The sequence below is a fragment of the Eleutherodactylus coqui genome, chromosome 6, assembly GCF_035609145.1.
Source record: "Eleutherodactylus coqui strain aEleCoq1 chromosome 6, aEleCoq1.hap1, whole genome shotgun sequence".
NCBI lineage: Eukaryota > Metazoa > Chordata > Amphibia > Anura > Eleutherodactylidae > Eleutherodactylus > Eleutherodactylus coqui.
In genome coordinates this window covers 148,477,727-148,502,006 of record NC_089842.1, presented here as the reverse complement: position 1 = coordinate 148,502,006, position 24,280 = coordinate 148,477,727, and the positions used below count along the sequence as shown (strand labels likewise).

The following is a 24,280-nucleotide window of genomic DNA, read 5'->3' as shown; positions in this document are numbered from 1 at the left end:
TGGTTTGCCTTGTTCCGAATTCTGGTACTGCATTTCTTATGGTATTTAATTACGCATTTGTAACAATAAACTTTTTTAAACGTATAAACAAAAAACAACAATAAACTCGGGTCCTGTTCTTCTTTGTTTCGGATCCTGAAGATGGAAAGTTATAAGTTTCAGGCGCTTATCAGTGGGGGGAAAAGGAAGGGGAGGGGTGTTAGGGATCAGGGGGGGAGGGGAGGGGTTAGTGTAGGGTAGACTTAAATTTTAATCAGTGATCAAAGTAGAGTAAGAGTCTAGCCAGGCTCCCCATACTTTTCGGAATTTAGTCGGGCAGCCTCTGTTTTGGTATATGATTTTTTCATATGAGGTCACAGTATTGACAGATTGGATCCAGTGTGGGATTGAGGGGGGCTCTGTTGCCATCCATTTTATGGCTCTCTCTTTACGGGCCAGGAACAGCGTTCTCTCAAGAAAAACGCGAGTGTAGTGTGGCCACACCTCCTCCTCCAGCAAGCCAAACAGCGCCACCTTGGGGTCCAGGTTGATGGATAATGGGGGCTGTAAAAGTGAGTTCACGAGGTCTGTCACTTTTGACCAGAACTCGTTAACGAAGTGGCACTCCCAGATTAGGTGCCAGAAGTCCGCCTTCGGCTGGTGGCATCTTTGACATGAGTCTGAGGTGGCGCTGCGCATTTTATGCAAACGGGTGGGAGTAAGGTAGGCTTGATGTATAATGTATAGTTGGATTAGCTTGTTATTTACAGCCAGTGACACTGATAGATGGGATTCAGATATGTCCTGCCATTCTTCAGGTGTAAGGGATGTGATGGCGAGTCTCCATTTGTCATATGCTGGGGGTGGGCCGAGGTCTATTTTTGCTGAGAGGAGATGTGTGTATAGGGCTGATATTAGGCCTTTGGGTCCTTGGGATTTGAGGATACCTATTGTGGGGAGCTTGGATATGCGGGTCGTGGTGGGGGGGAATTAAGAGTTCAGGGCATGTCTTAGTTGGAAGAATCTGAATAGTTGGAGGTGCGGGCCTGCAGCTTATCGCGTAGTTGCGTGAATGTGGGGAGTGTTCCGTCTAGGTATATGTCTTTTAGTGTGTGTATTCCTTGGGTTGTCCAGTATTTTGGGTCTGGAACGGACTGTAGCGCGGTAAGACCGGGGTTATTCCAAAGAGGAAGTTCTGGTACCACATCTTGGTATCTCTGCAATGTCTTTGCCTCTTTCCATACACTGAGGTCCAATTTATGAAGCGGGGTTAGTTCAGTGGGTTTAGTGCATTCCGGAAATTCTAAAAAATTCAGAAGATTATGTCCTGTTACTTGTTTAGCTAGTAGTTTGTCCGCTATGGGTAGTTCTTTGTCTAAGACCCAAGCTCTGATATTTCGTAGTTGCCCTGCCAGGTAATAGAGCCGGAGATCCGGAAGGGCCATTCCGGCTTGTTCTTTGGGTCTTTGTAGGGTTGATAGGTTCAGTTTGGAACGGGAGGAGTTCCAGATAAATGTTATAATTAGGGAGTTTAGGGATTTGAAAAGGCGTTTGGGGACACTCACTGGCATGTGCTGTAATATGTATAGACATTTGGGTTGGATGACCATTTTAATGAGGTTTATGCGCCCGGCCACAGAAAGTGGTAGCTTAGCCCATCGTTTCAGTCTTTGTTTTATATCGTCTAGGAGTGGGTTTATGTTATCTGCTATTGCATTGTTGTGGTCATATGACATGAGCATCCCTAGGTATTTAAATGTTGAGACTGGTTTTAGTCCATATCTTGCAACACAGGGATCGTTTTTTGGACCAGTTTCTGTGTAGAGGATTGTTGATTTGGACCAATTGACATTTAGTCCGGAGAAGTGGGAGAATTTATCTATGTGCGCCATAGCTTGGGTAAAGGAGTTTGAAGGGTTCGATAAGAATAGGATTGTATCGTCTGCGTATAGGCCCAGTTTGCTTTCAAGGTCTGCCCATTTAATGCCAGTCACGCTGGGGGTGTTTCTTATTCGAATCGCCAGTGCTTCGATGGCTATGGCAAATAAGGCCGGGGATAGAGGGCATCCCTGTCGGGTGCCTCTTGCCAGTTGGAATTCTGTCGATATGATGCCATTAACGACTACATTTGCACTTGGGGACTTGTATATAATTTTGACCCATTGTTGGACGTTAGGTCCAAATCCAAAGCGGGTTAGACAGGCTTCTAAAAAGGCCCACTCCACAGAGTCAAAAGCTTTTGCCATATCTAGTGAGACCAGGGCCCAGGGCATGTTATATTGCTTGCCTAGTTGTATAGCTGTTTGGACCCTACGGATATTTATGGTCGTGGATTTCCCTGGCATAAAGCCCGTCTGGTCGGGGTGTATGATGGAAAGGATCACTTGATTTAGTCTTGTGGCTAGGATTTTGGTTAGGATCTTGTAGTCTGTATTTACTAACGATATAGGCCGGTAAGAGCCACAGTCTGTAGGGTCCTTCCCGGGCTTCAGGATCACCACTATGGAGGCTTTATAGAATGAAGATGGAAGTATTTTGTCTAATTGTGCTTGGTTTACTGCTTCAAGGAGTTGTGGGGCTAGTTGTTCGTTATATTTGCGGTATGTCTCTATTGGGAGACCATCAGGTCCTGGTGATTTATTGAGAGCCATGTCTTGGATTGTTAGTTGAATCTCTTCCCAAGTAATAGGGGCTTCTAGGAGGTCAACTTGCTCTTCAGAGAGGGTTGGGAAGTTTAAGTCTTTTAGGTAGTCTAAGATGTCTGTCACTGTGTTATGAGAGGAGGAGGTGTATAGGTTGGCGTAAAATTCTTTAAAGCAATTTGTGATAGACGGAGCATCGGTGAATTCAGTTCCCTGTTGATTTTTGATCTTAAGGATCGTGTTTGTTCGATTTTCACGCTTGATAAGATTGGCGAGTAGGTGACTAGATTGGTTTCCTAGCTCAAAGTAGTGTTGTTTGGCGAAAAAGAGTTGGCGTTTGGCTTTAGCATGTATTTGATGTTTATAGAGTCGGGATAAACTGAGCCAGGCTGTTTTATTGGCTTCTGTGGTGGAGGATATATATGTTTTTTCGGCTTCTAGGGTCTGATTTTCTATCTCTTTATCGGCCTGCGATGTTGATTTTTTAATATATGAAATGGCCGATTTGAGGAATCCTCTGATGTAGGCCTTAAGCGTGTCCCACTTCAAGGCGGGATGGGTGTTGTTGCTGTGGGCGTCCAGGAATAACGAAATATGGAAGGGCGTCTGGTCATCCGATCCCATGAGCTTAAGCCAGAATGGGTGTAGTTTCCAATTGGGCCTTATACTGGGTTGAGGGAATTTTAAGGTTAGCAGTATGGGGCTGTGGTCAGAGATGCCTCTCGGGCAGTGTGTTATGTTTGAGAGATATACTGCCAGTTCTATGGAACTGAATATGTAATCGATCCTTGTCAGCGCGTTGTCACCCGGTGAGTGGCAGGTGTATTCTCGTGTTTCGGGGTGATGGAGTCGCCAGAGGTCAACCCATCCGACGCTTTCGACTAGTTGTCTCAGAGGGGGATTTGAAGTGGAGGCGGGGTTAAGGGGTGCATGGAATTTATCTTTGGTGGGGTCCATTACCATGTTGAAGTCACCTAGGCAAATTACTCCTGCCAGCGGGTAATGATGTGCAAACGCTATGGCAGTCTGCAGAAGGTGAAGATTGTTGTGGGGTGGGTTGTAGATGGATAGAATAACATATGGTTTGGAGTCTATTTCGCCGTATACAAATATGAATCTTCCTTCGGGGTCTCTGCGGGTGACAATTGGGTTCCAGCGTAGCGACTTGTGGATTAGTACCGAGACGCCCCTGGAGGAGGAGGTGTGGAAGGAGTGGGCGGTCCACTGGATCCATGGTTTTGAAAGGGTGTCTGCCCTGTCCCTAATGAGATGGGTCTCTTGTAAACTGACGATATGTGGGTTTATTTGTTTAATGTATGAGAATACCGTTCTTCGCTTAAGTGCTGTGCCGAGTCCCCGGACATTCCAGCTAAGGCATTTTAGGGATGTCATTGTTTACGTGGGTGTAAGATTTAACTATCATGCCTGTGCCCTTTGGATGGGGGAGGAGGTAGGGCATTGGTGGGTATGAAGGGAGGGATTGTGTTAGCGCCTGCCTGTAACAAACATTAGTGCAGAACAGAATATAACAGTTTGAACCATCAATCCTTGACATCTCGCTAAAATTACGCTGCGGGTGTCAAAGAACAACAGAGTAAAAAAGAAAAAAAGAAGTAAAAGGGGGGGGGGGGGGGGGGATTTAGAAAATCAAAAGAAATTTCCAAAAGAGGGGGGAAGAGAAAGAAGAAAAAACAATTTAGCTACAATCTAGTTAGAAGTAGCAGATGTTATGCTGTTGGGGGGGGGGGGGGGGTCTCTTGGTGGCCTTTAGAAGTCTAAGGCTGACCGCTGGGTTCCAGAAGTAACTTAGAGGTATCTCGGCTGCGTTGCACGTCGCCTGTGCCTCGGGAGGGCGCCGGGAATTCGGGTAGCATCAACATTTAAAGTCCTGTTGCCAAGTGTGATGAGGTCGTTCATTCTCTTGGTGTTACGGGATACATATCCAGCCACTCCAGGGCTTCTGCAGGGGATTGGAGAAAGACCGTTTTCCCCATGGCTATTATTCGCAGGCGAGCTGGGTATGCCATTGAGTAGGGGATTTGTCTTTCTTTGAATTTCCGCTTCACTTCTGTGAAGGTGGCTCTCTGTTTTTGTAGTTCGGCAGAGAAGTCGGGAAATATGGAGACTGCCATGTTGTTGTACTTTAACGGGCCCTTTAGTCTGGCCTGGCGCAGTGCGGCATCTCGGTCTCTGCAGTTTAGGATCCTTACTAGAAAGGGTCGTGGGGGGGCTCCCGGTTGTGGTGGTTTTGTAGGGACTCGATGGGCTCTTTCTGCTGTAAAATGGGTGGAGAAGGTGTTGTCCCCCAGTAGTGTTTTCAGCCAATTCTCAGCAAATGTTTCCGGGTGAGAGCCCTCTGACTTTTCGGGTAGGCCTATTATACGCAGGTTGTTACGGCGAGAGCGATTTTCTAAGTCATCTGTTTTGGATTGGCAGAATTCTATTGCTCTTGTTGCCTTTTTGACCGCCGTGGTTAATGGGCACAGTGAGTCTTCTGCATTAGAGACACGGTTCTCCATCTCCCGCATTCTGTCACGCATATTATGTAAGTCTTGTCTTAGCAGAGAGACGTCGGATTTGATCTCCTCTATTTTGTTGGTGAGAGAGGATTTGCAAGTGTTGATCGCATCTAGAAGTTGACGCATAGTGGGTTCTGTGTTTTGCCCTATTTCGTTTTCAGGTTGTTTCGTTTGTGTGGGTCGCCCTGCCCGCGGGGTGTGGTCAGGGGATTCGGTGCGGGAGAATTCCTTTAACTTTTCAGCGGCAGCGCCGCCTTTAGCGCGTGTACTCATAATAGAATTCGTTGAATTGGCGCGGCGGGTTATAGAGGTTGTCGTTGTAGTATAGATGGTGTCGGTATTTTCTTGTAGGGGTCTGTGGTTCGTATCTTTATATTGTTATGGGTTGTTGATAGGAAATTGTTTGGTCGCCTGGACCGTGGTGGCGCCTGGTTGTCTTTGGTCTAGGTTAGGTCGCTGTATAAGAGGCGGAGGGCTGCGCCTGTCAGATGCGATGGTACGTCGGCTGCGGGGCACAGCAGGTTGCCCCCGCCGCTATGGATTAGGGTCCGAGGTGGGCCGGTGTCCGCCGCGGGTCTCTTTCTTTTGTCGGTCCGATCCAACCCCGCTCTCTCGCAGGAGAATGTTAGAGTAATCGGCCCCTCAGTTATTTTAGGCGGTAGGGTGGTTTTGTCGTTGGTCGCCTAGCCAAAGTCTGTGGCTGTGGGGGGTCTATATGGTCTGTCCTGGGTGTTGTCCCCCAGCCCCCCGCGAGTGACTTACGGTTTGTTGCCGGCTCCGCAGGGCCGGACCCAAGGAGGAAGTCCTCTCAGGAGTAGGATCCCGGGTGTCGCGGTCCGGTAATGGTCGGGTGGACCGGAGATGAGTTGCTGAGAGCGAGCCGTCGGGGGCGGCCAGGCCAGCCGCAACCTGCGCTGAAGGCTGGAGGAGAGGTCGAATCGGCGTGTAGTTCCGCGGACGGCGCGCCGTAAGGCGCCGGGTGCTGTTGCTGTGTAGCGGCAGGGGCCGTAATGCGGCGGCTCCCGCAGACCGCGATCTCCGTCGGGCCCCGCCGCCGGCGCGCCGGCCCGAAGATGTTCTGCGGCAGCCTCAGGAGGGACAGACGTCCGGCGTCCCCGCAGCGGCTCCAGCCAGGGTGGTGAGGAGCGCTCCGCTTCGTTGTGGGTCCAGCCAGGAGCAGCCACCCACCGGCGGGGAATGAGCAGCCAGCCCCAGCTCATGAGGTCGGCCTCAGATCGGAGCGGCCGCCAGGAAGTCGCAGGTGAGCGGTGTCGGGGCGGCCGGAGCCGGCAGACGACACTCAGCTCCCGCCCAGGTCTCGCGGCGGCGGCCCGGCTTCGGATGTAGGGGAGGCGGAGGTGTCCCTCTCTTCAGAGGTAGGATTTGCGATCCCAGTAGGAGGGGTTGCCCCCATCCGACTCCCGACCAGGTGTAGGTCTCCGCGGCCCAAGGGTAGCGTTAAGGGGTTTCAGCGGGGTGATGCGGTGCAGTCGGCCCCGGGTTTCAAAGGAGTCCTCCCGCAGGGTGGCAGATAAGGGAGAGCAGCCCGCGGGGGTCTAAGCGCGGCCGGGCGGCAAGATATGGTGGCGGATTAGGCCGGGTGCAGAACGCGGGAAAGCGGCAGGGCCTTGGCGCTGTTCCACTCCCGCCACAGTCCGGAGCTCCGTTAAAGGTGTCAGGAGGGTACAATCGGTCCCAGCTGCAGTCAGGTTTGTCCGTTGGGGGTTAGAAACCCCTTGGTATTGTTTGGGTTGTTCTGGTTCTATTCAGGCCAGGATTATAGACGGATTTTGATGTCCCCCCTGGGGAGCTCTGTTTACTTGCGACTCTCCATGTTGGTCGCAGGCCACGCCCCTAACCATTCAAATGTTATTGTATTTTCTGTGCAGACTCCTACGAACTGCAGCCTGCGGTTTACCTAAATCACTCCAGCTAGACAGAGCAATACTGGTGAAATCTATACAATTCCTTAACTCATTCTGTGCGTGAGTTCCAATAAGTGTTACATATGATTAAGACTGCAGTCACTTATATAGACCACTAGGTGGCAGCATTGTACCAGGAATAACCTACTGTGCACAGTTGGACACTTGGATTAAAAAAAGTAAATAAAGATGAAGTTAAAAGCTAGTTCTGGTAACGATTGCTTCTTTGGCTAGAAGGGATGGCAGGAGACATAGCCAGGAGAACAGGTGACCATACAGCTAGTAGTCTATGCGTCTACTAGGGTGTTCTTTTCTAGGAGATCCCTGTGGTTGACCAGGTACATTACATTTCACAATAAATGCCCATGCCGAAAAATGTTTTTTGCAAACAAGGTGCAATCGTGTCCAATCTAAAGACGTTAGGGTGAGATCACACCTGCGCTGGGGATTCCGCACTAGTCGGGGATCACAAAAGGGGAATCTCTGCGGATGGACGGAACTGAACAGCATTGAGCGACCCTATTGACTATTGTGGGGTCCACCCACTTTCTGCCCAGCTGCCTGGCTTTTGAATGGAAGAAAAACTGCTGCATGCAACATTTTTTCTTCCAGTATTGTCAGCCGCATTCGTGATAGTACCTCCAGCCGGAGAGTCCAACACAGATGTGAAGGTACACTTACAGGGTGCAAACAGGACTATTAAGAGTCCTAGTCCTAGAATATTTGAAAGTACCATATGAAGACATGCAGTAATTTTTCGTCGAGCCACAGCATGCCCTTCTCTGAAGTTATTCGGTTTTATTTTGTAGCAATTTGTCTCCCCCATTGAAAACAGTAAGACAGAACTAAGCTGGAATGACATGGCTGCTTGAGATTCAGCATTCGTATAAGGCCGAATGCCCACGGAATGGATTATTGCTGCGGAATCCGCGGTCAGACACTCGCTGCAAATTCCGCAGCAATGTCCGTCCATAGACATGCTGTGATATACTATTCTCTCCTGCACACGAGTGGAAATCAACTGGGAGGAGAAGCGCAGCACGTTCTATTCTGTGCGGAAAAAAATTGCACAGACGGCTTCCATTGAAGTCAATGGGAGCCATCCATCCCACAATACTTCCGCAGTGATCACTGTGGAAGTACAGCGAGAATCCGCGTCACAGCCCAGTGCATCATGCACTGCACGTGCGTCGGCTTGCCGGGCGAGACACTCGCGGTGGATCCGGAGAGGTGAGTATAGGGTCTCTGGGGGGCGCCGGGTCTGATTCCACTGCAATATTTCGCAATCGGAATCTGACCCGGCCGTAGGCCTAAAGCCCAAGCAGAACGCTCACTAGTCTTGTATATCTGCACTGAATATAACATGGTGCGCACACCATTATATGCACTTATCTGGACAGAGACGTCTTGGGAGGGGAATTCAGTGCAAGTCAATAAAGGAGTGTACATGTAGGAAGACATGATGTTCACATGTGACATGATGTTCACAATCTGCCTGTGCTAGCGACGCTCGAGCGACAATGAGCATGTTGGTCAGCACTCATTAGATGGGCAGACTATCTGCTCTGTAGGGACAACCAATCATTAACAGAATCATTCACCCCGATACGGCTGTCTTTGATTGGCTGCACCTCTCCCCGTTTACACAGGGAAACATCCCGCTGGCCAATTAACACTTTAATGCTCATATAATCGTCGAATGAACGTTTGCTCATTCATCAACTGATCATTGGTCCAGTCCTAAAGAATGCTCTGGCCTGATAATAGAATCATTATATACCTTACTAGGTCAGACTACTCTCTCCCAATTAAATACAAAATACATGCTGGGTAAGTCGGAGGTGACAGCCATCAACACATCAGCGATCTCCTGTGTATGGCTGGCATGACAAATACAACTTTCTGCGCGCTTTACTGTGATTTAATAGACAACCTTGGCGTTAATTGCCATCAGGCCCCCAAAAGAGCAGAAGCCTTAACTATCAGCCTAATGGTGCTTTCTAGAGATGAGCGAGCGTACTCGGCCACGCCCCTTTTTCGCCCGAGCGCCGCGATTTTCGAGTACTTCCGTACTTGGGCGAAAAGATTCAGGGGGCGCCGTGGGTGAGTGGGGGGAGAGAGAGAGAGGGGGCTCCCCCCTGTTCCCCGCTGCTACCCCCCACTCCGCCACGCCTACCCCCGCCCCCCCCCCCCCTCGAATCTTTTCACCCGAGTACGGAAGTACTCGAAAATCGCGGTGCTCGATCGAGTAATTACTCGAAACGAGTAGGTTCGCTCATCTCTAGTGCTTTCTGATAACAGGCATGCCTCCAGATTTAGTAAGTCCCTTAGGACCTAGGGATGACCGTTAGGCCTCATTCACACGAGTCTTGCGATTTTACTCCATCATGGCCGAAAATCACATCTATAAAGAATAGCCGCCATCGAGTCCCGCGATTAACATTTTCCCGTCCATTCACACAGACGTATCATGGGGAAAAAATGCTGCAGCGCGGAATTCCGTCTGTCGGCAGAACTCCTCAGAATGACTTCTAATGCTTAAACAGCGGCAGCTGTCCTCTTTCCTGAGCACAGGACGAAGGTAAGCTCTCTCCCCCTCTCTTTTTTTTCCAGCTCCCATAGAAGTCTGTGGGACCCTTCAGTGTTTTTCATCAAAAGATAGGTCAAGACCTAACTTTTGACGTAGCACGAAAAATCGGTGACCGAAAACAGTCGTCGATTTGATGGTGCAATTTTTTCACGCGCCCTAAAATCGCCCATGTGAATGAATGCTTTGGAATCCAATGCTTCACATAGTAACGATTTTCGGCCAAAGTTTTATTGCGGCAAAATAGCTGTGTAAAACCGCTCATGTGAATGAGGCCTTAAAGCCATTGGACAAAGATCTGCACAATCCCTTCATCTGACTTCACTAGAGATGGGCACTTGCACCTTCCTTTATGTAAAATCAGAAGCATTAAGATTAAGTGATGACACAAATTAAAGCGGCACTGCAGGCCTAGATAAATGAAGATGGCCGAACTGCTTCTCCAGCTATATGTTGCACATGGTTCATTAGCATGCATTGGTAGTTTAAGACACTCCTTATTGGTCAGTGCTGATCATGTGGGCAGCACTGGTTAATCAAAGGTGTAGTGTCTTAGAATAAATTATGCATACTGGTGCATCAGGTAGTCAGAGAAGCTGGTGCGGCCATTTTTGTTTATCCATTGCCTGAAGGGTCACTTTAACTATCTCCCTGATCAGGTGACAAGCGAAGGCTCCAATGGACTGGACAGGATGCAGAATGTTTGCAGGGAATGTGAAAAATGAAACCCTAGTTATGTTACTGCCACATATCTTACCTCCTCCATTCTGGTGACATAAGTAAGGAAACCGCCAGACATTTCCAAGACCGACAGAGAAGCCAACCTGAGCAAGGATATACTGTACTTTACTGCCCCAGGTGGGGCGGTGGGCGGTTTCAGGTAGCAGATCACGACTGGACTCCCCTGCGACGCTGCCCTCTAATTCATTAAGGGACTTTTCCATTGGATGATGTCACTATAATAAAGCGTTTGCTAATTTAGGGTTTGACTTGTAGCATTTATCGTTTTCAATCCTGCAAAGAAGGTAAAAGAAAAATTATTAGCAACTCACTGATGCAAAAACAATCTGATATGATGTCACACGAAGAACAAAGTGATCATGGGTTGCATAAAAATGTAGCAAGTTACTTTTTTATAAAGGAATGTTTCATTCTTCAGCCAATATTAGACTTTCACTCCTAGAGATTGACTTGACGAATACATAACTTCCCTAGATCGCCCATCATTTTTTTTTCATAAATTTGTATACAGCTTTTCCATAAATTTTATATACAGCTCCTCTGCAGACATATGCGTCTCCATGGTTACAGACTACAAATAAACCCGGTGTAGTCTGATCCTATAGTCACACAACTCTACTTCTTAGTGACATATATTTAGTAGGTTAGCAAGAAGCAGCAGACAGAAGGGAGAGAGCCTGACTTACTATGCAGGGTTTGCAACTTATTCCACAAGACTTCTGCTCGATTCACAACCTGATTGGTGACTCAGCCAACCCAAACAACCAATCAGGTTGTGAATCAAGCAGGAGTCTTGTGGAATAAGTTAATATGTGTGGGGATGAACTGAATTCAGAAAGAGGTGTGCGCCACTTCATGTTATCAGCGCACTGTGCGCTTGAGGAAACTGTACGAAGCCTGTTGCAGGAAATGCCCGGCTTAGTAAATTTCCCCCAATGTTCCTCATAAATAACTTTCATTTTACTGGTCCCTGAGATCTCAGCTTAGTAACTGAACAGTCATGAAGCACGTGACAAAGTTATAGCATGGTGAATCATTTATTAAAACCAGAAACCGTTGTGAAATGAACACCCGTGGATTAATACTAAAACTCAGAAGGTAAAAAAAAGGAACACAGAAGAGAACTTTTCTTGCTCAATGCAAACAGAAGGATATTGGCCAAGTTTCCTATTTTTCCTCACACTGACATTCACTTATTACAAATGGTCATGATGGTTTCACGTGTCGTTTGTCTAAAACTCACCGCAGACATCAGTTTACTGCATGCTGAACCATCACCCTTTAACCCCTTAATGACATGGCCTATTTTGGCATTGAGGACCAAGCGATTTTTTGGTATTTTTCCATCTCCATCTTTCAAAAGCCATAACTTTTTTATTTTTCCGTGGACGCGGCCGTATAAGGGCTTGTTTTTGCGTGGCGAGCTGTAGTTTTTATCGGTGCCACTTTCGGGTACATAGACTATATCGTAAATTTTTAATTTTTTTTTATGATAACAGGGAGAGAAAACGCATCAATTCTGCCATAGATTTTTTTTCTTTTTTTTACAGCGTTAATCATGCAGCATAAATGACACAAAAATTTTTCTGCGGGTCGGTACGGTAACAACGATACCAAAATTGTTATATTTTTTTTGGTTTTTACACTTTTTTGCAATAAAACCCCCTTTTTTGGGGAATTTTTTTTTTCTCTATAGCTGCATTCAAAGTCCTGTAACTTTTTTATTTTTCTATGTACGGAGCTCTATAAGGGCTTATTTTTTGCGAGATGAGCTGTAGTTTTTTATTGGTACCATTTTTAGGGAATGTACGGCTTTTTTGATCACTTTTTTAGCGGTTTCTTTTACGCTTTTTGTCGTACAAAATAAAAAGCATGTTCAACTATTTGTACACGTCGTTACGGACGTGTCAATACCCAATATGTGGGGTTTTAATATTTTTTCATGCTAATATTAGAAAAAGCATAAAAAAAAGGTTTTTGTTTTTTTTTACACTATTTGAGTCCCTCTGAGGGACTTGCAGCACTGTGCCTATGATCGCTGACATACAGCTTGTACAGCGATTATGGGCACAGGCAATACAGGACGCCAGTGTCTGTTGCCATGGTGACAGGCCGGGCTCTCGCGATGACATCGTGAGAGCCGGCCGGAGACACAGAGGGAGCGCGATCCCTCTGTGAACTCTTGCCCGCGGCAGGGCAGGGGTTAACAGCGGGGGGCGCATCTCCGATGCCCCCCCGCTGTTGCAGCGGGACGCCGGCTGTGACTGACAGCCGGCTCCCGCTGCGGGATAGCGCGGGATCATAGGTGATCTTGCGCTATCCCCAGGACGTACCGGTATGTCCTGTTGCGGGAAGGGGTTTAATGCTCTATTAACATATAGCTCTTCTTTATAAAGCTAAGGGGATAAGCACCTACCAGACACCTCGGGCACCGCTTATCTCTGACCAGTCTGATCCTTACTTTCCACACAGACTGCCAGCCAGGCCCCGATAGACATGATAACATCTCTGAACCTTGGTAAAATAAGTAGGGGTTTCTAATATGAAATACTTGTGTATGACCCTGCCTACAGACTGTAGCAGCTCAGGGTAAAGACGCTTTCAATATGGAGAAATACTGAAGTGACTTCTGCCTAGAGGCAGTATATGTGTAAATTATATCAGTGCTTCCCACCTTCCAATATACGTGTTCCCACACTTCAGAAGGGCAATTGTCTTATACATTGATTTGCACAACATTTGTATTAATGACATAAGTCTATTGAAGGTGATGCAACTGCCGCATTCTATATGGGGAGATCGGGTGGTGAGCATTTTGGCCCAATCCACTGCTCCACCTCCTACCCCATCAGCACCGTTATTCCGACCTAATTTTTATCCTTGCATAAAATGAACGATAAATGAAAAGCGAACTATTCTCCTTCATCGTTCAGTCTTTGGCTCAAGTCTAGACTAAACAATTAGGCTGGGTTCACACAGGGCGGATCTGCCGCGGAATTTCACTGTGGCATATCCGCCTGCGGCCGCTAATCCCGGGATTAGCCAGCCATGTGGACGAGATTTGTCAAAAATTTCATCCACACGAGGCGGCCAATCCGTTGCGGCAAAGCCGGCATTGCGTAGCGGATTCCCAGGACGCAGCATGTCAATTCTTTTTTCATTGCCGCCTTGCTCCTCTGTATGGGAGAGCCATCCGCAATGGAAAAGCACACAGCGAAGCCGCTCCAAAACCCGCGGCCAAGTGCCGCGGGCTTTTTGAAGCTGCGCTTATCCCGCGGTTTTCCACTGCAGCAAAACAGCAAGATTTCTGCGTGAAACCGTCCCGTGGGAACCCAGCATTATCTCTTGGACAGTCGAAAATGGGACCTGGAAGTGGCAGATCAGAGTGATGACAAAAAAGAACACGGGCAGGTAATGTACCCCCTTCCCCCTCCAGTCCCAGGACAGAATTTTGTCTCGAAACTGGAGGGTCACTTTAAGACGCCTTCGGTAAAAGGTGCAAAGCACAGCTGCCAGGCTGGGTGCGTCTTCCAGCTCGCTGTCTTCACCTTGAATTCTGCGTGGGAGACAGGAAGCGACAAGTACACTTTCTCACAACTTTTGACAAACCACATTCAGCAGGTAACAATCCAGGGGGGTAAAATCAACAGTTGTGCGATTTTATGAAACCCACCCATAGATGTTGTGGATTGCAATCCAATACTCCTAGTTGAGGAGCCTGTAGTATTTCTACAGGAAGGTGTGATATAAAGAATAGATATGAGAGCAGATCCACAGTATTCTTCAGCCATGACTCCACGCACATTCTGCTACTAACCCTGGGATGACGCCAGTGCAAGACGTGCTCCACCCAGCATTTACATCTTCCATGAAACCCACATATAAGACGTTATTCATCCACCGCCTTAACTCTACCTTCTCCTTCGTCAGTCACTCAAGACACTGACGCCTCCCCTCCACGTCAGAACCAACCAGCTTCCCGTCTTAGGAGGTGTGTGACTCCACGCCTCCATGGAAAGAGCAGACAGAACATTTCCCACCAATTTAACCCCTTTACCTTTTACATGACATTGAGTTCTGGATACCCCCTGAAAGTCATATACAAAGCTGGAGGTTCAATACATCAATAGTCTTCACCTGTGGTTCTCCAACTGTTGCAGAACTACAACTCCCAGCATGAAGAAAAGCTGCAAATGGGTACAGCGGATATGGGAGAGCTAGAGGGTATGCATGCAGAGAAAACATCACGGCAGGATGAATGAGTCCATAAAGTGCCATGCCACAAAAAAAAAAATCAGCTCATCTAAACGGCCCCTTAATAGTGTGGGGAAGAACCCCCGTTAATACAATGGTTTGTCCCTATACAGATTGCATTCATCTAGTTTACACCAGATGTTCTGCCAATGAGCAAGTATTTGTATGCCTGCATATTAACCCTTTCCAATCCACTATCTGACGTCTTCCTACAATCTGATTGAAGCTTGCACAGCTCCAATGTCAAAAGACTTCCGACAGGGTATTCTTACCGTCCATTGCCAGCCACTCCGCTGTCGGGGCATCCCTGGCGCACACACACTAGCTTTAGCCAGCAAATGGCACCGTTGTATAAACAGCAAAAAAGAGAAAGCCTTTAAGGAGACCCTGAATCCTAAATTGGATTGGAAAGGGTTAATGCTACAAACAGCCATTGTATGAGCATTCGCGCAACTAGGGTATCAGCAGCTGATATTCACACGTACCATTGACTGGACAAGAACACTTTCATGCCCAATCACTGGTCCATATAAAAGAGCCTTAAAGCTATGTTCACACAAATCTGACAAGTACTGAGACTTAGATTTTTCACCACGGAATTAAACAATTTGTTACTCTATTGCTTTTCTGTGCCAAACCTACCCAATAATGAGCATGCCGCAGACTACAGCGTTCACAGGCATCTCCTGCTGCATGTGTATGTACCCCATTCTCTTGCATTCTCTTGAACATTAGTGGGTGTCCCTACCTCCTCCATAGTTACCCTGCACTCCATGCGGGTCCTCTCTACTAGTCATCTGAAGGGTCCTATGTCTCTGTACTGAGAGGACGTACTCATGGTTTATACTTGGAACATTTGGTGACATCGCTATGAGAATCTGAAGGTTCAATAAACATATCTCAGCCCACTGAGAATACTACGTGCCCGGAGGTTTCCGAGAAGCTCTTTAGATGCTGCACGACGGTAACGGTTCAGTCACACATTATGGGTTTTGCCATAATTTTCTGAAATAATTGAAAATGGCTTTCGGAAATGGTGCATTATGGGATATAACAAAAAACAAGGTATTTATATTGGAATTTTTCCAATTTCCATTTGCCATAATCAAAACCCTACTAGCTCAGAACATGATGGTGTTATTAAGGGTTTTAGAAAGGGTATGTTAACATTCCATCAAGTGTATTTGTAATGCTACAAAGTATCTAAAATACAAAATGAAGCAACTTTGCAAATAGTGTTAAATGAAAAATCTCCATCAGTTGTCCTCTCTTACACCCTAACTAACTGACAAACAATAGAAGGGGGGGGGGGGGGCTTCCGTGTTTTGCTTTGATATGTTTTGTTGCTGAGAGGCTGAAGAACCTATAAATATATAATGCTGCCTTGTTATTTTTGGAAAAAGTTCAATAAAAACATTCAAAGAAAAAAGAAAGAAAAGGGGGCAGATGGAAAGTTGTAATCATAACTGCAGGATCAGACTACATAGGGTTTGTTTGTAGTCTGTAACCATGGAGACACAAGCTTGGACACAAAAGATGGGATATTTTTTAATTAGGTGTTTGCAAAGTTGCTTCGTTTTTTTTATTTCACATACATTGGAGCAATTCATATAAAAGTGGCTAACATAACCTTTATGCAAGACTTAACAGAATTAAATAAAGTTGCAGGACTGTGCCCATGTACAAAAAGAGTAACGGGGGCAATTTAAAATATATGCCCCAAAATGCCATCTCCACAGCAGCAAATCAGAAGAGCTCCTGGTAACTATTCTACCCACTTAGCAATGTCCTTTTCCCCACTCACTGTATCATGGAACTCGAACGACTCGGACGCCAAGTTTTAACCCTCTCAGAACCAATTCTCCCGGGAAGTTACTGTGTCTCAGAACAACATGCACCAAAGCTGAATATGCATATATAGTACCTGCCAGGACTGTAACATTGGCTATAGGTGCTCCATTCCTTATATACCTCCACCATGGACCATCCTTCCTGCTGAACAGAGCTGGATCAGTCCATGTGATGAAGAAAGAGACTAAGGATTTCCCATGCGACTGCTTGATGCTTGCAGCATTAAATAGGGGAGGTAGGGTGACCCAGAACACGTCTATGTAGAAGGGAAAGACAGGAACCATGTGAGCAGACCATGCCCAGCCAAAAAAGGTTCATGCATAGCTGGAAGTCTGATTGAGGTTGGTAACACACAGGGAGGGGGATTGTACCAAGTGAATCAGTTCTAATAAAACAAGACAAGCGGTTAATCAGATCCATCATATTTGTATGGAGAAACATGCACATAGCTGGCACATTATTACACCTTCCATAGCTGCTGAAACAACAGCAATGTTCACATGGTTCTGGAGGATTACAAGCGCTGAAGTTTTGTCTGCAGGGTTTTTTTTTGGGAATTTGCAAAATAATAGATAGAAAGTATTAGTTTAAAAGGTCCCCCCAAAAGTTAAAAATAAAATAAAACGGAGGTACAAAAGTTTTTTCTTCTGCACCTGAGATGCTGCCAAGGAAAATGCAAGCTGAGAATGATTTTATGAATGTCCTACAACATCTTGAAGACATGGAGACCTGCAGATTTTCTTTTAAATGAGATTCAGAATAGATTTTGTAACACAGTATCTGAATAAGTGACTGAGATCATTAATGGAGAAATGGTGCCTGCAGATATTTGCAGTTTGAAACTAGACAGCAGGTGACTCAGACGCTACCCCCCCCCCCCCCCCCCCCACCACCACCAAGTGACATCAGAAGATCATGAGAACACCCTGTAAGAACATTCAGTAATAGGTATAACATTCCCCCAGGGTAATGTGTTATTCATCCTCTTCCTAAACTGCCTTGAGCGTGTTAATACATGTTCACAACTAGTGTTTAAGCTGTAATCCCAACACAATGTAAATCAATCTTCAACTCCTGTACCACACACCATAATGCCATGAATGAAAAAGAGGTGAAGACGATATAATAATCAAAGACTCGGGATGCAACATAAACACTTATCTATGCTACACACAAAATACCTACCATCTACCCAATCCTCCTCATAGGGTCCCAAAAGTTGACATCCTACAAATGCATAAAAAGGAAACCTAAACAACCTCGGTCAGTCTAAAGGCCCAAAAGAACTCATCTGCTGGCAAATCATAATATGAAAGGGACAACATGCGGTTCAAGGGGGCCCAGGGTTCTTCCAAACTGTAGAATGGGGCAGATATATCAGCTAATGTTACTTTGCCAGAATTGTCTGTATGATAGATACCATTTCAGCTCCATTCAACTAGTTTTTGGTTGAGGAGACCAGATTTAAAGGGAACTTATTATGAAGTCTGATTTACCAGCAGAATGTTATAAAGCAGGAGATGATCAGAGGGATATATATTTTTGTGGGAAATGATTCAATATAACTTGTAATTCATACAATTAAATTCTTGCTGACTCTGGGTAAGGAGTCCAGTGGGCGGTCCTATTAGTGAGCGTTCCGTGTTTAAATGTACATACATAGATAGTGGTCAATAACTGATAGCACCGCCCACTGGACTCCAACGCCCAGAAAGAGCAGACATTAAAAAGAAGAGAAATTACATGTTGCATTGAATCTTTTCCCACAGAACTACCTATATATCAATCTACTCAGCCCTTCTGTAAGCTCAATATGACAGGTTTCCTTTAAAGGGCCACTCCTAGGAACTTTTTATCCCAGGGTTCAATTACAATAAAGTGGCCCTTCAATAATAAGCATAGTGATACATGATAACACATGGAAGATACAAGCAGTTTTCTGTTTACCATCCCTTACTTTTAAGAAAAGCACAGAACATTATGAAAAGTTATGTAAGATGTTTCAGAACTAACTATCATGATCATTCAGCTACTCATGTGGAATGAGGCTCTGATGAAGTAAAGAAGTAACAGCGTTACAGTAAAATGGCCTGTTGATGCATGCGATGTTCAAGGAACATCAAGTGTGCAAAACTGTCCACTGAACACTTAAATTGCACCCTATGGAGGTCACAATGGTTAAAGAGGTGGTATAGTATCGGTTATGTTGGAGCCGCTGGGAGTAACAGCCCAAATATCCATCCTCAATTTCAATGTAGATGCTCTAAAGCCCAAACTAAGAATGGAAATGCATCTATTGAAATCAATGGGTATCCATGCCATTCACTGTTTGCAATGTGACAAGCTTCTTTTCAGGGATGAGAGCTAGGAGTCCCAATTTCAGTGTATACCCCCCTGATGTGGGCAAGTGGATGGGTATGGCAGCAGTTTATCAGCTCCAGGAAAGCATAGGGGAAAAAAATGGGACCTCTGTCTTCTATTGCACCTCCGGCTCCGACCACAATGTGATAGAGGATCGGAAGGGTTCTCCATCGATTTCAGTGGGAAACCTTGTATGCACATCGTACGACATGCGATACATTAAAGATCCCATTGAAATCAACAGGCGATGCTTTGCGAGGAAAAGATAGGACATGCCGCAATATTATTTCTCACACCACATGGCTCATGTAGGACTCCATTCAAAAGAATAGGGTTCATATTTGCACGGGATTTGTGTGTTTCACAACAGACAAATCACGTGCAAGTTTCTCAACCGTGTGAAAGCGGACGTAAAGAGATACATTAAACAAAAATTAATACTTGTACTTGAAGATCATGCAATTTTCTAAACAGTCTCCTTAGCTTAAAATCACTCTGGTGATTTTTTCCCCATTCATTATATAACTATCCCCCCAGTATGCATTATTTGTATTTAAAAAAACCCTAAAAAAATAAAACAAGCACCTAGAAGACGTTCTCATTGTGCTGCAAAACTCGGCATGCAGTTAACAGTTTGAGAGGGGCGCATAGTTGGAATGTGAGGAGCTGGATGGTCTTATCAATGAATTACCACCACCCGGCCCGTTCTGACCAGACTTCTAGGAGGTGTTGGGACCAATGGATGGGTGAGGGCACACAAGGTGATCGGGCTCAGGGCGCCCTCGACAGACCACTAGTGGAGAGGAGTGTCTGATCATCCGACAAACACAAGCAGCTCCAACGGTTTCATTATCCGCCAGACCACTGGCACCATCATCACAGGCCGCCCGCCTGTCAGAACCATTTTCAGGTGCTTGGCTGACGCACGGTCTACCAACATGAACATGGACTTTTTACAACAGTGACCCTTAGATGAAAGGAACCTTGTAAAGACATGCACATCTTAGAAGTTACGTCATCATCTGCTTATTTACTTATGTATCAATTTGACATGAAAAAGTACTTGACTTGTATTTTCTAGCTGTATTTATCCGGATTAGACGTTAATCTCTGTATTACATGAAATACCAACCCTACATGCCTAGTAACTCACTAATCAGTAGTCCGTCCAACTTGTTCAGCCTGAGACCTTAACCCCTTAAGACGACCTCCCAGCTATCCTGACGGCTCTATTTTAGTAAAGATTTATCATTTCCATACTGGAACAATTCTGGAGCGTGGTACCCTGGAACTCTGCACTGGGCAGGTCCTCTGTTAATGCCTTCTAGAAATGTATGAATACATTGACAAGTGGGTGTTACCAGTTGGTGGTATGCATATGCACCCTGCTGCCATCCAGTCACTGCTGCCAGTGTGAACTCTATAGGGACACACCCCTTGTCAATATATTCAAATATCTGAGAGGACTAACGGGGAAACGGCACAATGTGGAATAGTAGAATAGATGGGAGAAGCGTAGGACACAGATATTCAATGTTCCAACATTTGTGGAATTATGTTTTGTGAGTTTTGACAAAGTCTAAGGTCCATTGTACACAATGCGATGCTGCACAGTATGGCGGGATGCAGACCTCATTTTCTTGTTTTTTGAATGCGAAAAGGATGCTGGTGAGGGTGCAATGGATGTAAAGATGCATGGTAACTAGAGATGAGCGAGCATACTCACTAAGGACAATTACTTGATCGAGCATTGTCCTTAGCGAGTATCTCCCCGCTCGGCAGAGAAGGTTCGGCTGCCGGCGCGGGTGACAGGTGAGCTGCGGCAGTGAGCAGGTGTCTTACCGCAACTGTGTTTTCATTGCAGGGCTTTGGAATGGACTATCACTTTTCACTTATCTGCCGTCACCAACGCATTCTACAATATAAATCTACAAAACTGCAGGTCCTGTTTAAGAATGCAAAAAAAGTGGACTTTGATCATTCTCTCCCCGAGCCCTTTATTTAATTACGTACAGAACATCATGCTTTTTAATACTTCGTATTCCATATCATTATTAGTGTTACAGTGGATTTACACATCACACTTGCTGCGAACCTTTGGTTGCAACATCAAAGTATAATATGTCAGTGAATTGGCTTTTAACAAACCCCATTCATTCAGTGCAAAAAAACCAACCAACCAAACAAAAAAAAAAAAACCACTGTGGATTTTAGGCATGCAGTATGTCCTGTTGCAGAAATGCAGAGCATTTTCACCACAGATTTCATTCATTCATTACAATGCTGCATCTGAAAAAAAAGGGGCCGCACTTTGCAAACACGAGGAAAAAAACTACATTTATCATCATTCCACATGGGTGATTGTAATTTTGCCGCAAGAAAATCATGGCAAAATTGCTTATGTATTCCTGCGATTTTTGAGCATCTCCGCTGCTTTTTCTTGCAAAATCATCAGAGCTGCTCGCGGTTTTAAAACGCGATTTCGATTTGATTTTTTTTTTAGAAAGTCAATAGGGCTTTCTAATGTTAAAAACGCATCGCAACACAGGTTTGTTGCATTGCGATAAAAAGGAGGCTCGGCATAGGGAAACATGGGAGATTAAAAAAAAAAGAAAACGCACATCGCAAAAAGATAGGACATGCCGTGATTTTTTGCTCTCACAACATGGCATGAGTGAAAACATCACTAATGGGAAGGAAACCATTGTTAATTCATTGCTTTCATAATCGGCTTTTTTATTGACTCTCACATGACACAATTTTCTCGCCCGTGTGAAACCAGCCTTAAATTATGCCAAATCTGCACCAAAATTCTGGTGCAAATTCTGAGGTGCATGCAGCCAACGGTAGTATAAAGTTAGACTAAAGCATCTAAAGATGTTCCACATTCACCATCAGCATGAGTCACTGTGATGAATTTGGTGCATTGTCCAAGTGTCCGATTACACCAAAGAGACGGTGATGTCAGAGTTCGCTCATTCCCTCGGCAGCCTGTTTATACAGGCAGATACATCGTTGGCTTGGTCAAATGAGAAATCGTTCAGTCGTTCACCTTCGCTGTGTAAGTGCTGAGAACGACTGAAGGATTAGTGAACGAGCAAACCATGATTTGTATGCCTAAAATGAACGAAAAGTTAACGATGATCATTTGTCGGCCAGTCATTGGCTGTGCTTAGACTAAACCATTCAGTTTAGCTCGTTTGAACGATATTGTTCTGTCTAGAAGGGGCGTTAGTTTGCACTGTCTAATTAGACAGTCTTAGCAAATATGCCCCAATGTGTGGAAGCAGCTTCACACTGACAGGCAATCAGGACGATCCAACCAGATGTCTTTTAGTGAGAAGCAGAGGACTGATGGAGTAACGCAGGAGTGGGTTTATATGTAGTCGGATACCACAGAGACATAGTATCTGTAGACACAAAAACATTTTTAAATGAAAACTACTTGTAAAGCGGCCCTATTTTTCCCTTTTAATGTAGCTTTATTTAGAGGGTGTATGTCCCTTTAATTAGCTCATCTTACCAGAATGACGATCTACAGGCAGATCTCATGATGGATACCACATCTCTCATTGTTCGTTCTGCAATTTTTGTAAAAAAAACATGCAAAATGACCGAGCCGAGAAGCCGAGCCGCCACACAGAAACCACTGAACTCCCCTCTAAATTATTCAGAGTGCTAAAAATGGTGCTGACTCTGTAACTGCCCTTTAAAAATGGATGAACCCTGCGTGGCGGAGAAATGGTCTTTAATGTACCAGCTACACAAGTGAGGTGCATACAGGGACTATGGGCTTTTTCAAGCATACCTGGTAATTAGAGACTAATGAATTGATCTAAGCTGGCACTTCACTTCTGTGTCACCTCCATATTCATGGGTCAAGAGGGGTGTCGTCTCTCCTTAAGGAGAACACCCAAAAAGTGTGTGGAGACACCTAGGGAGTGGGTGCGTCAGGGATGGCATCATCTTTCCCCAAGGAGAGCACCCAGAAGGGGTGAGAGAAGACACCGGAAAAGTGAGTAAAGAGACTTAAGGCCATGCACGCACTTCTGGGTAATTTATGCAAATAAGGAAGATGGAACACTACCTCTGCAGCGCCACCTGTTGGATGGCATGTCATAGGCAGGTTGTGCTAATACTACCATAAGCTTGTACAGGTCATGAATAAGACTGGGGCTACTTGGTAACTTTGTCGCGCAACCACTGATTGCTGTGTAGCCCTGCGCACTCATTGAAGTCAATGACATCACAGTGCGACTCAAATGTTACCATGAGCTGCAAATCCCCCAAAAATATCCACCAAGATCGTGGCAACTTGCGAGTCTCACTGTGACCACTTTAATTTCAATGAAAGGGAGAGATTGCAGGCCTATCCAGTGATCTTTGTTTGTACGACGCCTGTAGCCCTGGCCTAGGCGGAAAACGAAAATCACCCGAAACTTCAGGCATTATAGTTAAACCGTGAGGTGCCTACTTGGTGACTACATGAAAGCCGTTCAGGCCATGAGACTTAGCGACAGAAGACAAGCTTGTCCATTACATAATTGTATGTCTGCAGGATACACCAACTATGTGATGTGGAGGGAGCAGACTGACTGTTTCAGCGCCCCCTAATGGGGTAGACAAGGGTTAGGCATGTTGGACTTCAGAGGCAATTCTAGTAGCCATTTACTACCCATGCCAATAAGAACGCTCGGTCAACCACAGCATATTTATAGTGCATTCAGGGGAAGAATGGTTATCTAAGGTGTAACGCAAGCTTATAGGGTTTGTCCAAGAAAGATATTGGTGGCAAATGTCTAGGATATGCTGGGAATATCCAAGAACAGCCTCCGACACAGATCACAATATGTTGGCTCCATGCATCCACATAGTTGGCCACGGACTATAAAGGGCCAACCATGCAGGCTCTGAAGCAAGCTGGTCAGAGCTCGGATACGGAAAGATCTGTTTAGCTTTGAACATGTTTATAAAGGACCTTCCAGAAGTCTCCAGTGTCCTGTACCCGAGTATGGTAAGATTGCCCCTGCCAGGATATACGCTGCTCTTGATTCCCTCGCCATACCGCATTACCTCTACCAGGCCTGAAATTCCCCCGTACATAGATACTACAGCACAAGTGTCTCATGGTGTTATGTAGGACAGAGCCTATAGATTCCAGTTGGTGGCCATGGCCTACTTAGAGTTCTGTAATAGTAGGATGGTTCAGAGTAAAGTGACAGCATTAGGTAACACATCTACTTCCTCTTTAGGATTTACATAAATTCCATTAAAGCCACATCACCAAGAGATACTATTAAAAGGAAGCAGCAACACGGAGTTGTAGAAAAATAATAAACTGAAATCTGCTCAGAGATGTAGAAGAACAGAAGAAAGAAGTCATCCTCTTCTCACCCGGTCCCCCACAGCCCCGTTCTGATA

At 45.6% G+C, this 24,280-nt stretch overlaps 1 protein-coding gene across 5 annotated transcripts in view; it reads right to left on the bottom strand.

The window, feature by feature from the left end:
• Positions 1 to 24,280, bottom strand: part of LOC136632775 (sodium-dependent neutral amino acid transporter B(0)AT2-like) — a 61,185-nt gene that overhangs the window by 19,186 nt on the left and 17,719 nt on the right. For 3 of the 5 annotated variants that reach the window (XM_066607928.1, XM_066607927.1, XM_066607929.1), the window contains exon 2: positions 10,410 to 10,666. In XM_066607928.1, the coding sequence (XP_066464025.1) occupies positions 10,410 to 10,596 (187 nt within the window). In that variant the 5' untranslated portion in view covers positions 10,597 to 10,666. Of the gene's footprint in view, positions 1 to 10,409; positions 10,667 to 14,210; positions 14,308 to 16,571; positions 16,691 to 24,280 lie in introns of those variants that run through there. The other 2 variants (XM_066607930.1, XM_066607931.1) reach the window with 2 other exon arrangements.